Source organism: Schistocerca piceifrons, chromosome 2, assembly GCF_021461385.2.
Source record: "Schistocerca piceifrons isolate TAMUIC-IGC-003096 chromosome 2, iqSchPice1.1, whole genome shotgun sequence".
NCBI lineage: Eukaryota > Metazoa > Arthropoda > Insecta > Orthoptera > Acrididae > Schistocerca > Schistocerca piceifrons.
In genome coordinates this window covers 923,969,907-923,988,300 of record NC_060139.1, presented here as the reverse complement: position 1 = coordinate 923,988,300, position 18,394 = coordinate 923,969,907, and the positions used below count along the sequence as shown (strand labels likewise).

At 43.0% G+C, this 18,394-nt stretch overlaps 1 protein-coding gene across 1 annotated transcript in view; it reads left to right on the top strand.

Annotated features, from left to right (window-relative positions):
* LOC124775989 (sodium-coupled monocarboxylate transporter 1-like) overlaps nt 1–17,271 on the top strand; it is a 150,717-nt gene extending 133,446 nt beyond the window's left edge. Inside the window, exons 12-13 of the mRNA XM_047250830.1 lie at nt 7,740–7,915; nt 16,938–17,271. Coding sequence (XP_047106786.1) covers nt 7,740–7,915; nt 16,938–17,271 — 510 coding nt within the window. The remainder of the gene's footprint in view (nt 1–7,739; nt 7,916–16,937) is intronic.
* The last annotated feature ends 1,123 nt before the right edge of the window (nt 17,272–18,394 follow it).

Below are 18,394 nucleotides of genomic sequence, written 5' to 3'. Positions count from 1 at the left end.
AGGATGCGACGTACAGTAATGGACACAGAACCTCCAAATTTCGTCCAGCACGAAATTTGGACTAAACTGTATGTAGGTTTCATTACTACAACATTGCGATCATTCACTCTTGTGATCAGATTACGTGCTCCTTCCAATCATTGTTTCCCCACTGTAGGGAAGCAGCCTACTCACGCCGTAATAAATTCACATCAGTCTGTCCATTGTGTGCCAGCCAGTCCGCTGTAACTAGCTCTGACGTCATAAATGTTGGGCAATATTTTAAAAATCAAGTAAATAACCTGAAACGTTTCTAACACGTCAGGAGTAATACTAAATCAATATGTGTTAAATATCAGTTCAATAACTTTAATCATTTTCAAAATTTGGATGTTTTTGTGTAAAAATCATTGGCGCAACAGAAAAGAGCTAGAAACTTAAAAAATTATATTTAGATTCCTTTTTCATAATAATTTGGTAGAAAAAGTATTCAGGATCTCACGAATTAAAATTTTAGTTGAAATTCATAATTTTCTGGTCTTTGTTTTAAAAATTAAGGATGCAAGATAGATTAAGTAGGCGAATAAATAAGGCTAGGATGTTTAAATTTAAGTAGAAGGGAGATCCGCTATAATCATAAAGATGTGAGAAGTTTCACTTGAATAACTATAAAACTATAGCGATAGCGTATCTCCAAAGGGCAAGTTCAGAGCTCGTCTACTGCGTGTAGTGTAATTAAATTAATTCTCTCGCCTTAAATATTTGACTTAGCCACGTCAGACTTTTATTATGATTACTTACCTGTGTGCTGATTGCACATTTAAATTGAGAGCTTCATCGGCCATCAGAAAAGGAAGCAATTATTTATTCGATAACTTAAAGTGGTGCATTACTAGCCCAGCGGCTAGTCGGGAGAGCCGATTTGATCAGGCGTTCCCTTAGCCGTCCGCACCGCGGGTTTTTATATAATAACGCTGTGCGAGGAAAAGGCCCCAGTTCTCTCCAGACGCTGAATAGCACACCACCTGTGCCGGGAGTCGCGTCGCGTCGGTATCATTGCTATAAACAGCCTCGTATGCCGTAATAAGTTACTCGGGATACGCGTAACCATGAAATCATTTTCGAGTGAAGTGTTAATTCTGGGATGACTTTAATGATCTATCTTCAGTTTGCGTATGTCGTATTTTCACGTGCCGCCGCGGGACAGACATTCTACCGTTATATAGCGTGGCGTTTGATGAACATTATCATCAAATTATGGCGAGCATTCACTTAAACATTTAATTTGGACAGTTATAGCTACATCAGCGCATTAGACTCTGAACTGCTCTGGTAGTTGGATTGTGTGGATTCTTTTTTTTTTTTATCTTTGACATTCAGAATATAGCGAACGTTTTTACAGGATCGTTTTTGATTATGAATCCCAGACAATCTCCTAATTCCTCAGAGCTATAAGCTGTAGCTATAAGTGTATTTCTCAGATGAAGTGGGTACTAGGAATTCTAATTACAGGCTTCATGTTTTGCTAATCACTTTGTGGTTGCCAATATTGTAATTAGAGAGCCAGTGTTGAGAACGGCAAAAGACAGCATAAATAATAGGAACATTTATATAACAATTAATTCCACCCGCCGCCCCACATATGGTTAATCGGCCGGAAAATGCATCTTTTCTACATTATAAACCAAATATTACTAACAAGTAGTAATTCTACCAGCCGCCCCACAAATGGTGCATCGGCCGGGAAATGCATCTTTTCTACATAACAAACAAAATATTATTAACAAGTACTAATTCTACCAGCCACCACACACCACAATCATTCATTTCATTAAGTCCCTTGTATTCAGGTTTTTCCACTTTGTGTCGCGGATAAATAGCTGAAGAGCTTGGCCAAACGCTGACCATCCATACTCATGTGGGCTTCCTATGTGCCTTATGTCGGCAATTTAAAATTATCTGCTATTGGTATACTGTCCTACACATCCCCTAAGTTTGGATTCGATCAGACAGTATTTTTGGGATGTGACAATTTCGGTACAGTTATCATCCATAGCTTTCTGTTTCATAAACCATTACAATCTTTAATAATCGTTGCTGAAGAGAAATTTGCGTTTCGAGTGATTTAGAATTGAACTAGCATTCTTGCAATCTCTGTCTCTCTCTCTCTCTCTTTTCTTTTCTCTCTCACAACATTCCGCCCCTAACACACACAAGAGGGAAGTTACGTCAGTCACAGCATTTCTCAACGAGGATATTTATTTATTTATTTTATTGCTTTATTTATACACTCATGTTCAGAAAAACCAGAACGCCCTGAACGACTAGAGATTGGACTTCATATTGACAGTACCTGTACATTAGTATGTTCTGCAGAAATGATTAGCACGCGGATTCAAGGTCAAAAACGATATCGCGGCGCAACAACACCATCCAGTAAAACTAGACTGTGCCTCTCGTTGTCGCTATGAACCGAAAGTAACAGATCAGTTTCACTTCAGCAGACGTGCGGGATACCTCGTAGATATATATCTGAACCGTACCGTCTAATCAGTGAGTTTGGAAGAAGACCAGTTATTGGCATGAGGGAATGTGATGCATTCATCCGGGACACTGCTGCTCTTTCGGGACAAAGTATTTCAGCAGTGTAACGGATCTGTACAGAATGGTTCACGGAAGGCCATAGAACAAGACAAGATGTGAGATGTGTCAGGCCGTATCAACTAGACCTTAACCCGCGAAAATTGACATCACACTCAAATGGCATTGCAGGACAGAACTACGTCCTCCTCGGCTCTGGTGCAATAGTGGAACAGTGGAACACAGACTGAGATTTTCCCTCTGCAGCCGAGTGTGCACTGTGGCTAAGCCATGTCTCCACAATATCCTTTCTTTCAGCAGTGCTAGTTCTGCAAGGTTCACAGGAGAGCTTCTGTAAAGTTTGCAAGGTAGGAGACGACGTACTGGGTATCTCAGGTGATAGAGCACTTACCCGCGAAAGGCGAAGGTCCCGAGTTCGAGTCTCAGTCCAGCACACAGTTTTAATCTGCCAGGAAGTTTCGTACCAGCGCACACTCCGCTGCAGAGTGAAAATCTCAATCTGGAAACATCCTCCAGGCTCTGGTCAAGCCATGTCTCCGCAATATCCTTTCTTTCAGGAGTGCTAGTTCTGCAAGATTCGCAGGAGAGCTTCTGTAAAGTTTGGAAGGTAGGAGACAAGGTACTGGCAGAAGTAAAGTTGCGAGGATGAGGCGGTAGTCGTTCTTGAGTAGCTCAGATGGTAGAGCACGTGCCCGCGAAAGGCAAAGGTCCCGAGTTCGAGTCTCGGTCCAGCACAGTTTTAATCTGCCAGGAAGTTTCAGTGGTACACATCCTACACATTCAGAGATGACTGTCCGTCGCCGTTTATTTCGGTATGGGCTATGTGTGCGTCTTCCGCTTCTCCACGTACCTCTGACGAATGCACAGAAACATGCTAGACGGCAATGGTGCATAGAAGGACGTCACTGGGGACAGGAATGGCATATGATTAGTGAAAGAGAACAGTTCATATTTCTTGGTTGTCATAGATAGTAAACTGTCGTGGAAAACTCACGTTCAGGATCTTGTTCAAGGACCTAACGCTGCCATTTTTACTATTCGAAAGGTATTTGAAGTAGGTGATAGTTCGACACAAAAGTAGTCTACTTTACTTATTTTCATTCGCTTATGACGTATGGTATTATATTTTGGGGCGACTCTTCCCATTCTCAAAGGATATTTTTGGCTCACAAACGGGCAGTGCGGGCAATAATTAGTGTAAGTTCGCGAACCTCTTGTCGACCCCTGTTCATTAGTCCGGGTATTTTGGTATTGGTCTCTCAATACATATATTCTCTACTGCCGTGTCTTGTTAATAATATCAGCTTACTCCCAAGAATTAGCAGCTTTCACTCGATTAATACTCGGCAGAAATCCATTCTGCATTTGCATCGAACGCCCTTGACTCTTGTGCAGACAAATGTGCAGTATAATGCTGCATCCCTTTTCAACAAGCTACCATAAACATTCAAAAGTCTTGGCAGAAATCAAGACGCTATCAAATCGAAGCTGTCGACTTTTCTCATAGGTTACTCCTTCTATTCTGTCGAGGAGATACTTGAACAGTTAAGTTAATTCCTGTGTAATATTGTTGACTGTGTTTACATAAACTTACAACTTGTCTTTTTTTGGATTCATAAACATTTTATGTTACCTGTAATTAGTTTTATGCCAACGGCCTTGCCGCAGTGGTAACACCGTTTTCCGTCAGATCACCTAAGTTAAGGACTGTCAGGAACGGCTAGCACTTAGAAGGGTGACCATTCGGTCTACTGAGCGCTGTTGGCAAACGGGGTGGACGCAGCCCTAGCGATGCCAACTGCGGAGCTACTTGATCGAGAAGTAGCGGCTCCGGTCACGTAAACCGACATAGGGCCGGTAGAGCGGTGTGCCGACTACATGTCCCTCCATATCCGCATCCAGTGACGCCTGTGGGCTTGGGATGACACGGCGGCTGGTCGGTACCGTTAGGCCTTCAGGACCTGTTCGGGCGGAGTTTAGTTTTATTACTTTCACGTTGCAATTTCATGTGCTAACACGTAGCATGACTTTCGAAATTTGCTCCTCAATTTGGCCCTACGGAACTAGACATGCAAAATTTAAATAAGAATTAAAAATAGAAATCACATATTGTTTTCGGACGAATCCAGGTTTTGGTCCGCCGCAGACGGGGTTGCGGGATCACAGTGACTGTATTTGCACAAGACTAACAGCATCGACTCGAGGCCTTGTGGTGTGGGGTGCAATTGGGTGCAACTAAAAATCACAAATGATGCGCGTCTGGGGCACTGTTACCAGTGTTACCCACGTGAATGACATCCTGCAACTCGTAGCCATAACCTTTCCGCACAACGCCCCAGACGTCATTTTTAGCAAGGCAATGCACGTCTACATCTTGCTGCATGAACATGGGCCTTCTTGGTGTCACGGGATGTCAGCCTTTTGCCGAACCTTGTCAGATTACCGGACTTTTCGCTCGCCAGACTTGTCACCAGTCGAAAATATGTAGGATATGGTGAACGACAGATGCAGCCCTGTGACCAAATAGCAACCACGAGAGATGAACTTTGGAACTAGGTGAACGCAGCCTGGATGACTGTACCACAGGACGCTATTCGCGCCTTATACTCACCGGTGCCATCACGCATGGAACCGGTTTTATGACAGCCAATGGCAGATCCTGTGCCTACAAGTCAACGCTATACATGCCGAACCGAGGTGACTGAAATCCTAATCATTTCTGCTAATGTATATGTGCTATGGATATGAACGTTCCTATCCTAGTCGTTCAAGGTGTTCTGTTTAGTCTAAACGTGAGTGTACATACGTCGCTTTTGTAACAGCGTTTTGTGAAGTTTCTACATATTGACATTGATTAGAGAGTCATGTTTCAGCATAATAACACAAATAGTAATTGCAATAGCAGTAACAGTTATAATAATGGCAATAATAATAATAATAATGATAATAATGTAAAATTAAAATAGAAATGCACGTATAGTCGTGAATGTTTTGTGTATTACTACAAATGTTAGTTGAGAATATGAAAGTCTGATAAAAAGAACGACGATAGTTAATAGTAAGAGCTATTTCACAATAGGTTCTAAGGAAGAGTACAACTGTCAGAGAGAGAGAGAGAGAGAGAGAGAGAGAAAGAGGGAGTTGCAGTGAATACTATTGAATACTGTCCTCTTATAAGAAATATGTTAGTTCGTTTCGATATAAATGTATATATGCTCTGCAATGGCGTCAGAGACGTTACCGTTGTGTCTCTGCCGTAGCAATGACTTTTCATTTGTTTATTTCTGAAACAATACTGGAAAAGCGTTGTGACTGCTTAGGGCTTTGTATAACACTTGATGTGCTACGCAGCTACCTCTGACGCAGATCTGCTCGTCACCGTCATCAAGGTGGAACTGTATGCTGTGCTGACATTGAGCTGGCGTGATACTGCGATTTCTGCCTCCTGACTCAATCTGATCTTGCTAGGATTCAGTAACGGGCGCTCCATATGTCTGTGAGTTCACTTACTGTTTGCTAGAGGTCGTCCCACCACGAAAATTATCTGTGGGTTACTGCACGCCCAGCAGAAAAATTACTTGTATCTGAATTATTGCAGTAGCTTTTGCACACACACTATTTATTTCCGACTTAGACCAGAGCTAGTAATAGTATAGGACAGGAAATCCTAGATTGAAGAATGTTGAATGTGAGCTATGTTCCGACTGCGTATTTAGCAAGAAGTATTCCATCGACGAGTAGAAGTTTCGTTTCGAATCCCAACGTTGAAAACAATTTAATCTCATTGTATCAACTCTTTTTAATGGCTAGGGACGCTACGAGTGTTGCCCAGAAAGTATTGCACCGGATTGTTTCCTTCAACAATTCTTTATTGAACGTGCTGAGAATTACAAACACTAAATAATGGTGTTTTATCTATTCACCCTCTTTTTCTACGTAATCTGCATCCCGTTTTACGGCCTTCCTCCAGGGCGAAACTAGAGCATGTATGCCCTGTCGGTACCAATCCTTGTCTTGGTGGCGAAGCCAGTGTGTCACTGTGTGAACTTTCTTTGCTGACTGACAGATGCAGCGTCAACGGCCGAGTCGTAATGCGTCCCTTCTCGCGAATGACAACATCAGCTCTCTGCAACATGTCAGGTGTGACAGCCGTGCATGGTCTCCCCTCCAGCAGCAAATCGTGGAGCTCAGCCAAACCGGTTTCTAACGGCCTCAAAAAAAAAAAAAAAAAATGTTCAAATGTGTGTGAAGTCTTATGGGACTTAACTGCTAAGGTCATCAGTCCCTAAGCTTATACACTACTTAACCTAAATTATCCTAAGGACAAACACACACACCCATGCCCGAGGGATGACTGGAACCTCCGCCGGGACCAGCCTCACAGTCCATGACTGCAGCGCCTCAGACCGATCGGCTAATCCCGCGCGGCTCTGACGACCTCACCCTCCCTGATCAGCGACTAACTGTGCTTGTATCGACCGCAGATGCTCAATAGACTTTTCACAAGCGTTTGTCAATGTTCTCCACAGTTTGTTTCTCTGTAGGGATAAAATCAATAACTCAGTGACGGCGCGTTGCTTGTAGCGTACGTCACCAACAGACGCCATTTTGAAACTGTCCTAGAGCTACGCTATCTGGCGGAAGTGACGGAAACTTGGCGCGCACACTCATGACATGAAATGAGCGTAAGGCATTGTGTGCCGGGAGTCCCCCATTCTGGGAAGTTCGGCCGCCGAGGGCAAGTGCTTATTGCATTCGACGCCATATTGGGCGACTTGCGCGTCGGAGATGGGGATGAAATGATGATGAGGACAACACAACACCCAGTCCCTGAGCGGAGAAAATCTCCTGCCCCAGCCGGGAATCGAACCCGGGCCCCTTGGCGTGGCATTCCGCCGTGCTGACCACTCAGCTAACGGGGACTGAAGCTCATTCATGAGACTTCCAGTAAATAGGTATTAACGTTTCGTTTTCATAGCATTGTTTCCGGCTGAGAAAAAGAAAATGCGGTGCGTTACTTTCTGGGCAACTCTTGTACATTTGGAAAACTATGAGTTCATGTTTGAGTAGGAACCGTTTCGTTATTAAAGTCATCCGTGACTCACATTCTCGCAAACGGTAGGATATATGTGAGGCTCACCCTATCTGGTATGTCGCAGGGCGCTGTGATCGGGTCTGCGGCTGGGATGCTGCTGGTGATGGTGATGATGGTGGGCGCGCAGCACGCCTTCACCACTGGGCTGATGAAATACCCGCGGCTGCCCGTCTCCGTGGAGGGCTGCTCCGCCAACGTCACGGCCGTCATCGCCTCGGCCGCTGCCGCCACCACTCCCAGGTAACTCCGGCGCTGTGCAATCGGCGATGCGTACCTTGAGCTGTGGCGGCTGCATGCGCAGCAGCCATGAGCTTGTTTCGTGGGGTAGGGAAGGAGCCGACTCAGTCGCGCAATGACTGCTCTGCATTCAGTTCGCTTGTCAGACTCCATTCGGGGAACATCGGGTAAATTAGTCAGATGGCTTCGTCCAAATGGGGCGATATTTCGGGAAGTTTGTTGCCAACTTCTACCGCTCCCCAAATGATTTATTTGCCTTCCGCTGGAAAATCTATTATGCATCCCTTCGCTCACACTGTCGCACTTAGGTCTGCAGTATCCTTGGACGGCTCAGCTGGCGAGGTGGACGCGGAAGTCCACAGCAGAACAGCAGCCAATCACAGTCTTTCTGCTGCCACCGCAGGGCTCGGTACGCGACTGACATGGAGGAGGCACGTCTACATAGTGAGATCTCAGTTCTTGAGCTACCATGACGTGACTCGACATTCCAGCTGATCGTCATTGTACATTGAGCATGCTCAAGGCCTTACTTAGCTGGAAATCGCTGTCTTTATTTATCAGCTGATCATGTAGCCGGGCCGGCCGGAGTGGCCGAGCCGTTCTAGGCGCTACAGTCTGGAACCGCGAGACCGCTACGATCGCAGGTTCTAATCCTGCCTCGGGCATTCGGGCATGGATGTGTGTGATGTCCTTAGGTTAGTCAGGTTTAAGTAGTTCTAAGTTCTAGGGGACTGATGACCTCAGAAGTTAAGTCCCACAGTGCTCAGAGACATCTGAACCATGTAGCTGGATCTCGATAGGTGTTTTAAACACTTGGTGCAGTTATACTTCACCCTATTTTCAATAGCGAGGCGGTTCTTCGCTAAAACTTACTTAATTCGTTGTACCATATTTGTGTGACACATATGCTCAACACATATTTCGTGTATCGTCCAAATGATTTGAGTAGTTATACATTCTCACCCCTGGAAGTATTGTAATAATGAGAAGTCTAATATGTGCGGTAAAGCGACTTAAGTGCACGAGCTATTCTTTAGTCATCGGTTACGCAGGGATATTAAAACGAAAGGCTTCTTGCGCTACTTTCTAACGGGTAGTTACCTTAAATACTGGCTCTGAAATACGATTAGCACCAAATGCAACATGAGCTTTTAAGTCCGGGATGAAATACTTAGCTTATGCGTATCACACCAGTATCATTAAACTTGACATTGCGAATAAAATTTTGTCACCCGACGTGACTAAAATCCCTAGGAGGTATTAGTCTAGCCTACTTTGTAAGAGCTTCGAAATGGTGTATTCAATAATTCTGTTACCGTAACAGCACCGAAATGGAAAATAACATAGTGAAGAGCGAAATACTGAATTCGGTCTTCCAAAATTTTTTCACCGCCTAAAATCGTAAACGGTCGCTCATTTCAATCATCGTACGAACTTAAAAATGATAGATATTGAGTTAAGTGAACACGCAATGAAGAAAAAACAACTAGTTTTATGGTGGATAGGCATCAGCACCAGATAAGCTATCTATAAGATTCTACAGAAATTATGCCAAAGAACTCGTTCCCTTTCCAGCAACAATTTATCGTAGGTCGCTGGACCAACGAAGGGTACCTACCGGCTGGAAAAAAGCGCAGTTCGTTCTTGTTTCAGAAAGGGTGATAGGACATATGCATGCAACTATATCGCTGACGTCAATCTACTGTAGCTTTATGGGAAATCTTTTATGCTCATAACGTATTTGAAGAATAAAAGTGTCCTATATAAAAATTATATTCTTTCTCAAACTGAGGTCTTGAGAAACCAACTTAGCTTTGTTTCTCTATGCTATCCACAGCGCTGTAATCATAGGCGCTCAGGTTGATGTCATGTTTCTCGACTTCAGGAATGCTTTTGACACGTCCCTTAATGCCGTTTAAGGAAAAAAAATCGAGCTTATCCAACATCGGACCAGATTTTCTAGTGCATTCAGAACATCCTTGGAGAAGGAGCTCAGCGCGTCTGTCTCAACGGTACAAAATCAACGGCTGCTAAAGTTAATGTCGTAAGTACCCCAAGAAATTTAGCAGGACTGTTATTGTTCAGAATGGGTATCAATAATCTAGTAGAATGCGTTGGAAGCTTTTTAAGACTGTCCACAGGTGATGTGGTTGTCTATAAGAAGGTAGGAACGTCAGAAGACTGTAACGATTTGCAGAATGACCTGCAGGGGTTTGATGAATGACGCAGGAGCTGGCAGACGACACTGAACGCAATTAATGCGACATATTTGCATACGAAAAGAAGTCCAGCTACGTGACAAATTGCTAGAAACAGAAAATAACGTAAAATATTTAGGAGTATGTATCCAGAGCGACCTTAAGTGAAATGACCACATAAAACAAATAAAATAAAAAGCAAGTGCCAGACTGAGATTCATAGGAGAAGTGGTTGTGGGACAGTGGAATCAGAGCTCAAATGGAAAGATTAAATCATTCGTTTCTCTTGTGCACTCTTCGAAAGTGGACTAGAAGAGAAACAGCTTGAAGGTGGTTCGATGATCCTCTACATGCATGATAGGGGCCCCTCAGGCCCGAGAGTGACGTAATCGTCCCTTTAATCGTATTGAAATCATATGTAGTTGTTCCCTATATTATGTAATACTTAAAAATACGTTTGGGATTAAGAAACATGATAAAACTGTTAAATATGGCAAACATTGTATGAAAAAAGTATTTTCTTAATGCTGTGCACGTAATGCATGACCAGGCCTTTTCAGGCCTATTGTAATCTAATGCTTTAGCAAACGATTTTCTGCCAGCCTATGAATGTTGATAACTGTAATGATTTTATACTAGCAATTGTTTCACTTGCTAGGCTCTAGCAATAACAATAATGGACTCCATGCTCATAGTTGAACTTGACCTCGGAATTGAAACGTTCTCGTAACTGATGTAAGTAATTATGTTTGTTATTCTCTCTGTTTTTCTTTCTTCTCTTTTTCTCTAAAGTATTTAGACTTTCCTTCTAACCAAGAAACGTTCGTTACTTACATTATGGAATCATCTAGTACGTCTCGTAAAAGAAAACTTATTTACATTACGAATTTAAATGAGCCAAACGTTTCAACGATTATTTCTGAATGGTTGGACAAATGTGAATCTAGTACTGCTTCCGAATATGAAACTGATACTGTTTATAGACATACGTCGGACAGCTCAGAATCTGAAGAAATTTGTGATGACTCTTGGGATGTAAGTGACGTAGGCTTACCAAGGATAGCTTGGCCTACTGATACAACGAAGCCTGCAAACTTAAATAATGTATCAAGTACACCGCAGCCTGCAAACATAAATAATATACCAAGCTTAACCCAGCCTTAAAATGCAAATAATATAGCAAGTGCTGCCCAAACTGGTAGCTTTTTTATCAGTTACGATGTAACTCAGTGGAGCAAATCACTACCTCCTTCTAGCAAAATGCTTACTCACAATGTAGTGAAAGTTTCTTCAGATCATGTTAGGGGAACAAATACACAGACGCCAAAATATGCTTGAAGTTACTTCATCAGATATAATATTGTGGATGAAATAGCTCATGGTAAAAACCTGGAAGGAGGACGCTCAGCAGTTACAACAGATCAAATATTGTGTAATGTTACAAACAAAGAAATCAATTCATTTCTAGGGATTTTCCAATTAGCTGACAGGTACAGAATCTGTGATGTTTCTATAAGAAAATTATTTCACAACTCTACTGGCAGACCAGTTCAAATGGCAACTTCTTCTATAGACAGGTGTTAAGAAATAAGAAGAGCCATTAGGTTCGGTGACAGACGACACACCCGACAAGCTAGAAGCTAAGATTCTACTATGCCAGCTTTCTCCAACGAGTGTGAACTATTCACAAACAACTGTAGACAAAAATTTCATCCAGGTGAGAATTTCACAACAGATGAGCAGCTAGTGTCTTTCGGAGTGCGTTGCAGATTTCTACAATTTATTGCAAGCAAACCAGGAAAGTATGGAATAGAGATATTCTGGCTGTGTGACTCTTTGACATCATACGCTATAGATGAGCTAATGTACTCAAGGAAAAATCCAGGTCACCCTCGTCAAGCTAATGTTGCAGATCGTGTGGTAAACACCCTGGCAAAGACGCTTAGAGGAAGCTCAACCAATATCAAGATGGACAACTACTCTACCAGTGTTTCCCTGTTCCAAGATATGTTGAAGCATAAAATTACAGCAATCGGTAGTATTCACCATAGCAAATAATAAATTCCACATGAAATGAAACCATGTAACACAAAACTTGTTCTGTCTTCAGCATTTTGAGTCAGAGATGATTTCACTATTGTGAGTTATGTAATGAAATAAGAATAAGAGCGTGATGCTAATAAATTCCACGCATCACGACGCCGCGGTTGATTAGACTCACTGAAAAAAGAAACCAGAAATTATTATATTTTATAACGAAACAAAATCAGGTGTGAGTTCTCTTGACCAAAAGGCACGTACTTGCACTTGTCAAAGATAGACAATGAGATGACGTTTGTTTCATAGGCTAATGTAATGGATGTTGCAGTGATAAGTGCTTTCTGTTTATTCACAAATCAACATCCAGAATATCAAAATGGAAAATCACATAAAAGAGGATTTTCTTAAAAGACTTGGCCCTAGAACTTATTCGTCCACATATAGAACCCAGACCCTAAACTCCAGATATACAAAGATTCCTCCTATAAGCACTTGCTAGAAGTGGCTTCAAAATGGGCTAGGAAACGGGTATTGTCCACCAAAGATAAACGACCAGAAGAGATGCTTTTTGTGTCCACGTTAACTGGAAAGGAAAATCGATCAGTGTTGTTCAACTGTACTAACTGTGTATTCAATGAACACAGTGTGCTTGTTTGTGAAGATTATTTCCAGTAATGTGTAGAACTTTGTGACAAGCAGTCTAATATTTATTTGGACAGACTCCTGCGTAGCTTAATTTTTTTGTTGCTATATAATTTATAACTTAGAAATTTCTTTCTTTTCATTTTGTGTTTGGATGCTTTGTGCACGCTGATTTGCGTTTTACCTCACCAAGGCGCTGTTTCTAATTTATATAAGTGCTTATATAAGTTATTATATGGTAAAATAATAAGATTAGTAGAGATTAAATGGGGATTTATTTCACTGAAATTAATACCCAGATATTTTCTTTAATGTTTTCCTAATTTAAAATAAATACGGATATGTTTTGTAAGACTGTATTCACTCGTAAATAAAAGTAAGTATTCGTAATAAACGTAGATATAAATCTCAATGGCGACTTCTAAGGCCCCCATCATGCAATAATATAGGTCCTAACACTCATGCACCCAAGGGTTAATTGTGAACTGCAGAGAAGTCACGTAGATATAGAGGTAAAAGTGCATTGTTGAACATGGTGTTCTGGGTCAGATGATACTCATGTATGCACGTGTTAACCTAAAAACTACGTCAGTTGCTATCGCACTGCGCCTCGGATCGTTGAGATTGGACCTTTGGCAATATAAAGGTGTCGCCTGATCAGATCAATCACTTATCTTATTACACCAGTCCTATGGTCGTATCTGGATACGCTGTTATGTGAGCAGCTGCTGGAAATATTCACCTCACCGTGGATGCGGGCTGATGGCAGCTGTATTGTGCTATAGGGGATATGGAATAAAGCTTTTATGGAACCTGCGGTAGTAACAGAAGTCATCATGGCAGTTTCCGGACTACATGAACACAGTTTCTGTGTACCACATTCCTACACATCCAACCCATGCAATGCAGAGTCGCTGCTGCATTGTGTTGCAAATAGGAACAACACGCTGTTGAATAGAAGGCATTATGTTTTGGCTCAGCAACTTACATGTCTCTCGAATTGTACTGATATATGGATTCTCGAAATTTCTAAAATGGGGTCATTCGAAATACTCCTGTATTTAGATGTATCTGTTTGGAGTGAATTGAGATGGACTGAACACAAACTTAGCAGCTGGAAACATATGTGAGGAGTGAGGTCAAAGCTTTGGGATACACCTGAAGAAAATGGAAGATACGGGAGTTGATATTGTTAATAGTGAACAGGCATGCCTGATAGAGATCATGCAATAAGTGAACGCAGTTAATATGATTTTTGTATGCCTGGATCTGAAGAGGGGTGTGGAATGCCATCATTTCTAGGGTTTCCAGTGGTCAAGACGACAAAAAAGTGGATTATCTGTTAGGTTGAAGATATAGGAGGTAGATGGGGTCAGAGGAGGAATTTGGATAGAAGGCATAATGGTTAAAAGAAAGGCATTGTTCCTGGTGAGCTGTTTTTGGCTGCATGGGGGGGGGGGGGGGTGGGGGCAAACGGATTAGGGTGTTGCAGAACTGCAAACAGAGACTGATGAACTGCTATAAGCAGGTGTATTGTTTCAGGGAAAGTAGGACTTAGTAGATTTTCCACATGTTTTTATTGTAGTCTGCGCATAGAATCGTGTTGTAGAGACTTGTAAGGATTTCCAATCATAGCACCGCATTGACTGGGGTCAGTGCTACATTTTTGTGCAGTACTTCTTATGACAAACCTTTTCTTACTGTTGTATAACTGTCTGTCTTTGTATGTGTGTGTGTGTGTATGTGTGTGTGTGTGTGTGTGTGTGTGTTTGCTGGCGCGCAGACTAGAGATTATGGGCTCTGTGTCTGGCCGATTTCCAAACACCTGCGCAGTGGCTGTGTGTTGCTTGTTCTCCAAGCAAGTTGAAAAGTTTCTATTATATTTTACTTGAGCTCCTGCATGCTTACTCAATGTTCTTAAACTGTTGCATAAAATTGAACGTACTATCACTGTGCTATATTTTTATCATTTCAACGCTGACCTACAGAATTCTCCCTGACAGATACAGATCAAAGTTATTCTATTCATTTATGGTCCACGATATACAACGATACGCAATCTGACTGCACAAATAAATAACACAAAAAATGGTCCTGAATGAGAAGAAATCCTAACAATAACCCATACTTTTCATAAGTCACTTACGTCACAGAAAATCTTCATTACTCGAACTACAGCAATACAGCAAGCACCAATACAGCAAGCTAAATAAAAAGATTCTAACTACTGTAAGGTCTAACTATTAAAAGGCATGTGGTTAGCAAAGGAAAGATTTTGTTGTAGAGCAAACAATGTATTTAGCGAATTTTACCTTAATAATGTGACATCCAGTTCCAATAATCATCAACAAAATTAAATTTCTACGACAGACATAAGTCTAGACCGTCCGCTCCTGCTGAAACTTCAGACTTCTAACCTCCACCACTGCCAGCTAATAACATCCAACCTTCATCACTTCTGGCTATTCACCTCCAACTGCCATCACTACTGGCTATTAACTTCCAACTACTGACACTGCTGGCTATTTACCTCTAACTGTGAGTCCGACCAGCCACAGAGTCTCTTATAGAGGGCGCACAGCGCTGTCAGAGTTATTAGTGTGATGTATCACGCTGCCAATGTACACTACTGGCAATTAAAATTGCTACACCAAGAAGAAATGCAGATGATTAACGGGTATTCATTGGACAAATATATTACACTAGAACTGACATGTTATTATATTTTCAAGCCATTTGGGTGCATAGATCCTGAGAAATCAGTAGCCAGAACAACCAGCTCTGGCCGTAATAACGGCCTTGATACGCCTGGGTTGAGTCAAACTGGGCTTGGATGGCGTGTACAGGTACAGCTGCCCATGCAGCTTCAACACGATACCACAGTTCATCGAGAGTAGTGACTGGCATATTGTGATGAGTCAGTTGCTTGTCCACCATTGACCAGACGTTTGCAATTGGTGAGAGATCTGGAGAATGTGCTGGCCAGAGCAGCATTCGAACATTTTCTGTATGCAGAAAGGCCCATGCAGGACCTGCAACATGCAGTCGTGCATTATCCTACAGAAATGTAGGGTTTCGCAGGGATCGAATGAAGGGTAGAGCCACGGGTCGTAACACATCTGAAACGTAACGTCCACTGTTCAAACTGCCGTCAATGCAAACAAGAGGAGACCGAGACGTGTAACCAATGGCACCCATCATGCCGTGTGATACGCCAGTATGGCGATAACGAATACACGCTTCGAATGTGCATTCACCGCGATGTCGCCAAACACGGATGCGAACAGCATGATGCTGTAAACAGAACCTGGATTCTTCCGAAAAAATGACGTTTTGCCATTCGTGCACCCAAGTTCGTCGTTGAGTACACGATCGCAGGCGCTCCTGTCTGTGGTGCAGCGTCAATGGTAACCGCAGCCACAGTCTCCGAGCTGATAGTCCATGCTGCTGCAAACGTCGTCGAACTGTTCGTGCAGATGGTTGATGTCTTGCAAACGTCCCCATCTGTTGACTCAGGGATCGAGGCGTGGCTGCACCAATCGTTACAGCCATGCCTGTTATCTGGACTTCTAGTGGTACGAGTCCTTTGGGATCCATCACGGCGTTCCGTATTACCCTCCTGAACCCACCGATTCCATATTGTGCTAACAGTCATTGGATCTCGACCAACGCGAGCAGCAATGTTGCAATACGATAAACCGCAATCGCGATAGGCTATAATCCGACCTTTATCACAGTCGGAAACGGGATGGTACGCATTTCTGATCTTACACGAGGCATCACAACAACGTTTCACCAGGCAACGCCAGTCAACTGCTGTTTGTGTATGAGAAATCGGTTGGAAACTTTCCTCATGTCAGAACGTTGTAGGTGTCGCCACTGTCACCAACCTTGTGTGAATGCTCTGAAAAGCTAATCATTTGCATATCACAGAATCTTCTTCCTGTCGGTTAAATGTCGCGTCTGTAGCAAGGCATCTTCGTGGTGTAGGAATTTTAATGGCCAGTAGTGTATAAACATGTAAACAGGCTACTTACTAAGTGTATAATAAGTGTGAATTGTAGTACATACTGCACACCAGAGATTCAGCCACGTTTGAGCGTTACTCTGGGATCACGCCAGGTGTGTTTGTTGTTGCTTTACAGGCCAGAAGCCACAGGCTCGGTTCCAGCGCTGTTCCGCGTGTCCTACATGTACTACACGCTGCTGGGCACTCTGGTGGTGATGCTGGTGGGTGCCGCCGCCAGCTTCGCAACAGGTGCCACGTCGCCCACCAGCCTGGACCCGGCGCTGCTGGCGCCACAGCTACGCTGGCTCGCCGACAAGGGGCGGCAACGGCGGCAGGGCGGCAGCCGACTCTCTGCTGGCGGTGGGCACGAGGACAGAGGCAGGAGTGGGGACGACAGAGAAGAAGAGGGCGCCACAGAGCTGCTGGTCTGTGAGAAAGGAGCCGAGGCCGGAGGACAGCCTGACAAGTAGGCGCCTCTCCACTGTTCTTACTGGCTGTACACGATAGACCGAAGATTCTAGCCCTGCATGGTTGCAGCATACACGTCAACTGGAAGGATGTAATGTCACGGCGATGTAAAGTTTATCAGGCATGGGTTACGGCATTGGATTAGTCCTCTTCAGGGACCAGTTTCTCCGAAGCTGGTTTCTGAGCATTCTTGATGGAGAATCCAGTGTCATCTGCTTGAACACGAAATAAGCCCACGAGACATTTGAGATTCTTCCACATTACTGAAAAATTAAAAAACTTAGGCAACTGTAGCCCCGTTGGGTTCCCAGCAATCGCCGATACTTCGACAACTTAACATGCTTCCATTTTCAAGGTATAAATAACCGCAGTGCATGGCAATTTAAATTCTCAGTGGATGACTCTACGCCAACCAAAAAACCAGAAGACAGCGTATGCAGGAAGACCACACGTTCATAAACCAACAGTACCATTACACAGTCAGAGATGTGTAGTGTCAGATGTTAAAGTGCAATATTAAATAAAAATGGGAGTGCAGGTGGCTCTAACACGATCCTTGTTTTGTGACACAAGAGAGAGATTGAGAGTCTCGTTAAGACGCAGAGAAAAATATCCACCTCTATTTATTAAGTAATTTGCCATTTCCATCTCAGAAGTATCTTTAACAACACTGTCCCCACAATTGTCACTGCACATTATGATCTATCCATTGCTATGTGCCTACTACAATGTTGTGCTCGGCATATAGTGTTGTTAAGTGAATGGGTGTTGGAAACGGTGGTACAGAAAAACTGCTTTTGTCAAATATCCTAATATGTGGATGACAGGACAGTGAAACGAGCGTGTACAATCCAGTGGTGAGGCAGAAGGGGTAGTTTGGGGAACATGTTTAGAGGCTCGAGTCATACTCTTGTTATCGTAGAACTGCTCACAGTTTAGAAAGTGTGATACCGCCTTGCAATCGGCGCCAAGTCTAGCACCGAAATTTTTGCCAGTTTTGCTGCTGAAAGCGTATGCTGTAACAGTGCCAGTAGGATATTAATATACCCATGTCCTGATTGGCTACAAATTCCTCTTACCTAATTTTGCTGCTGAAAACCAAAACTGAATTCTGATTCCGCTGTC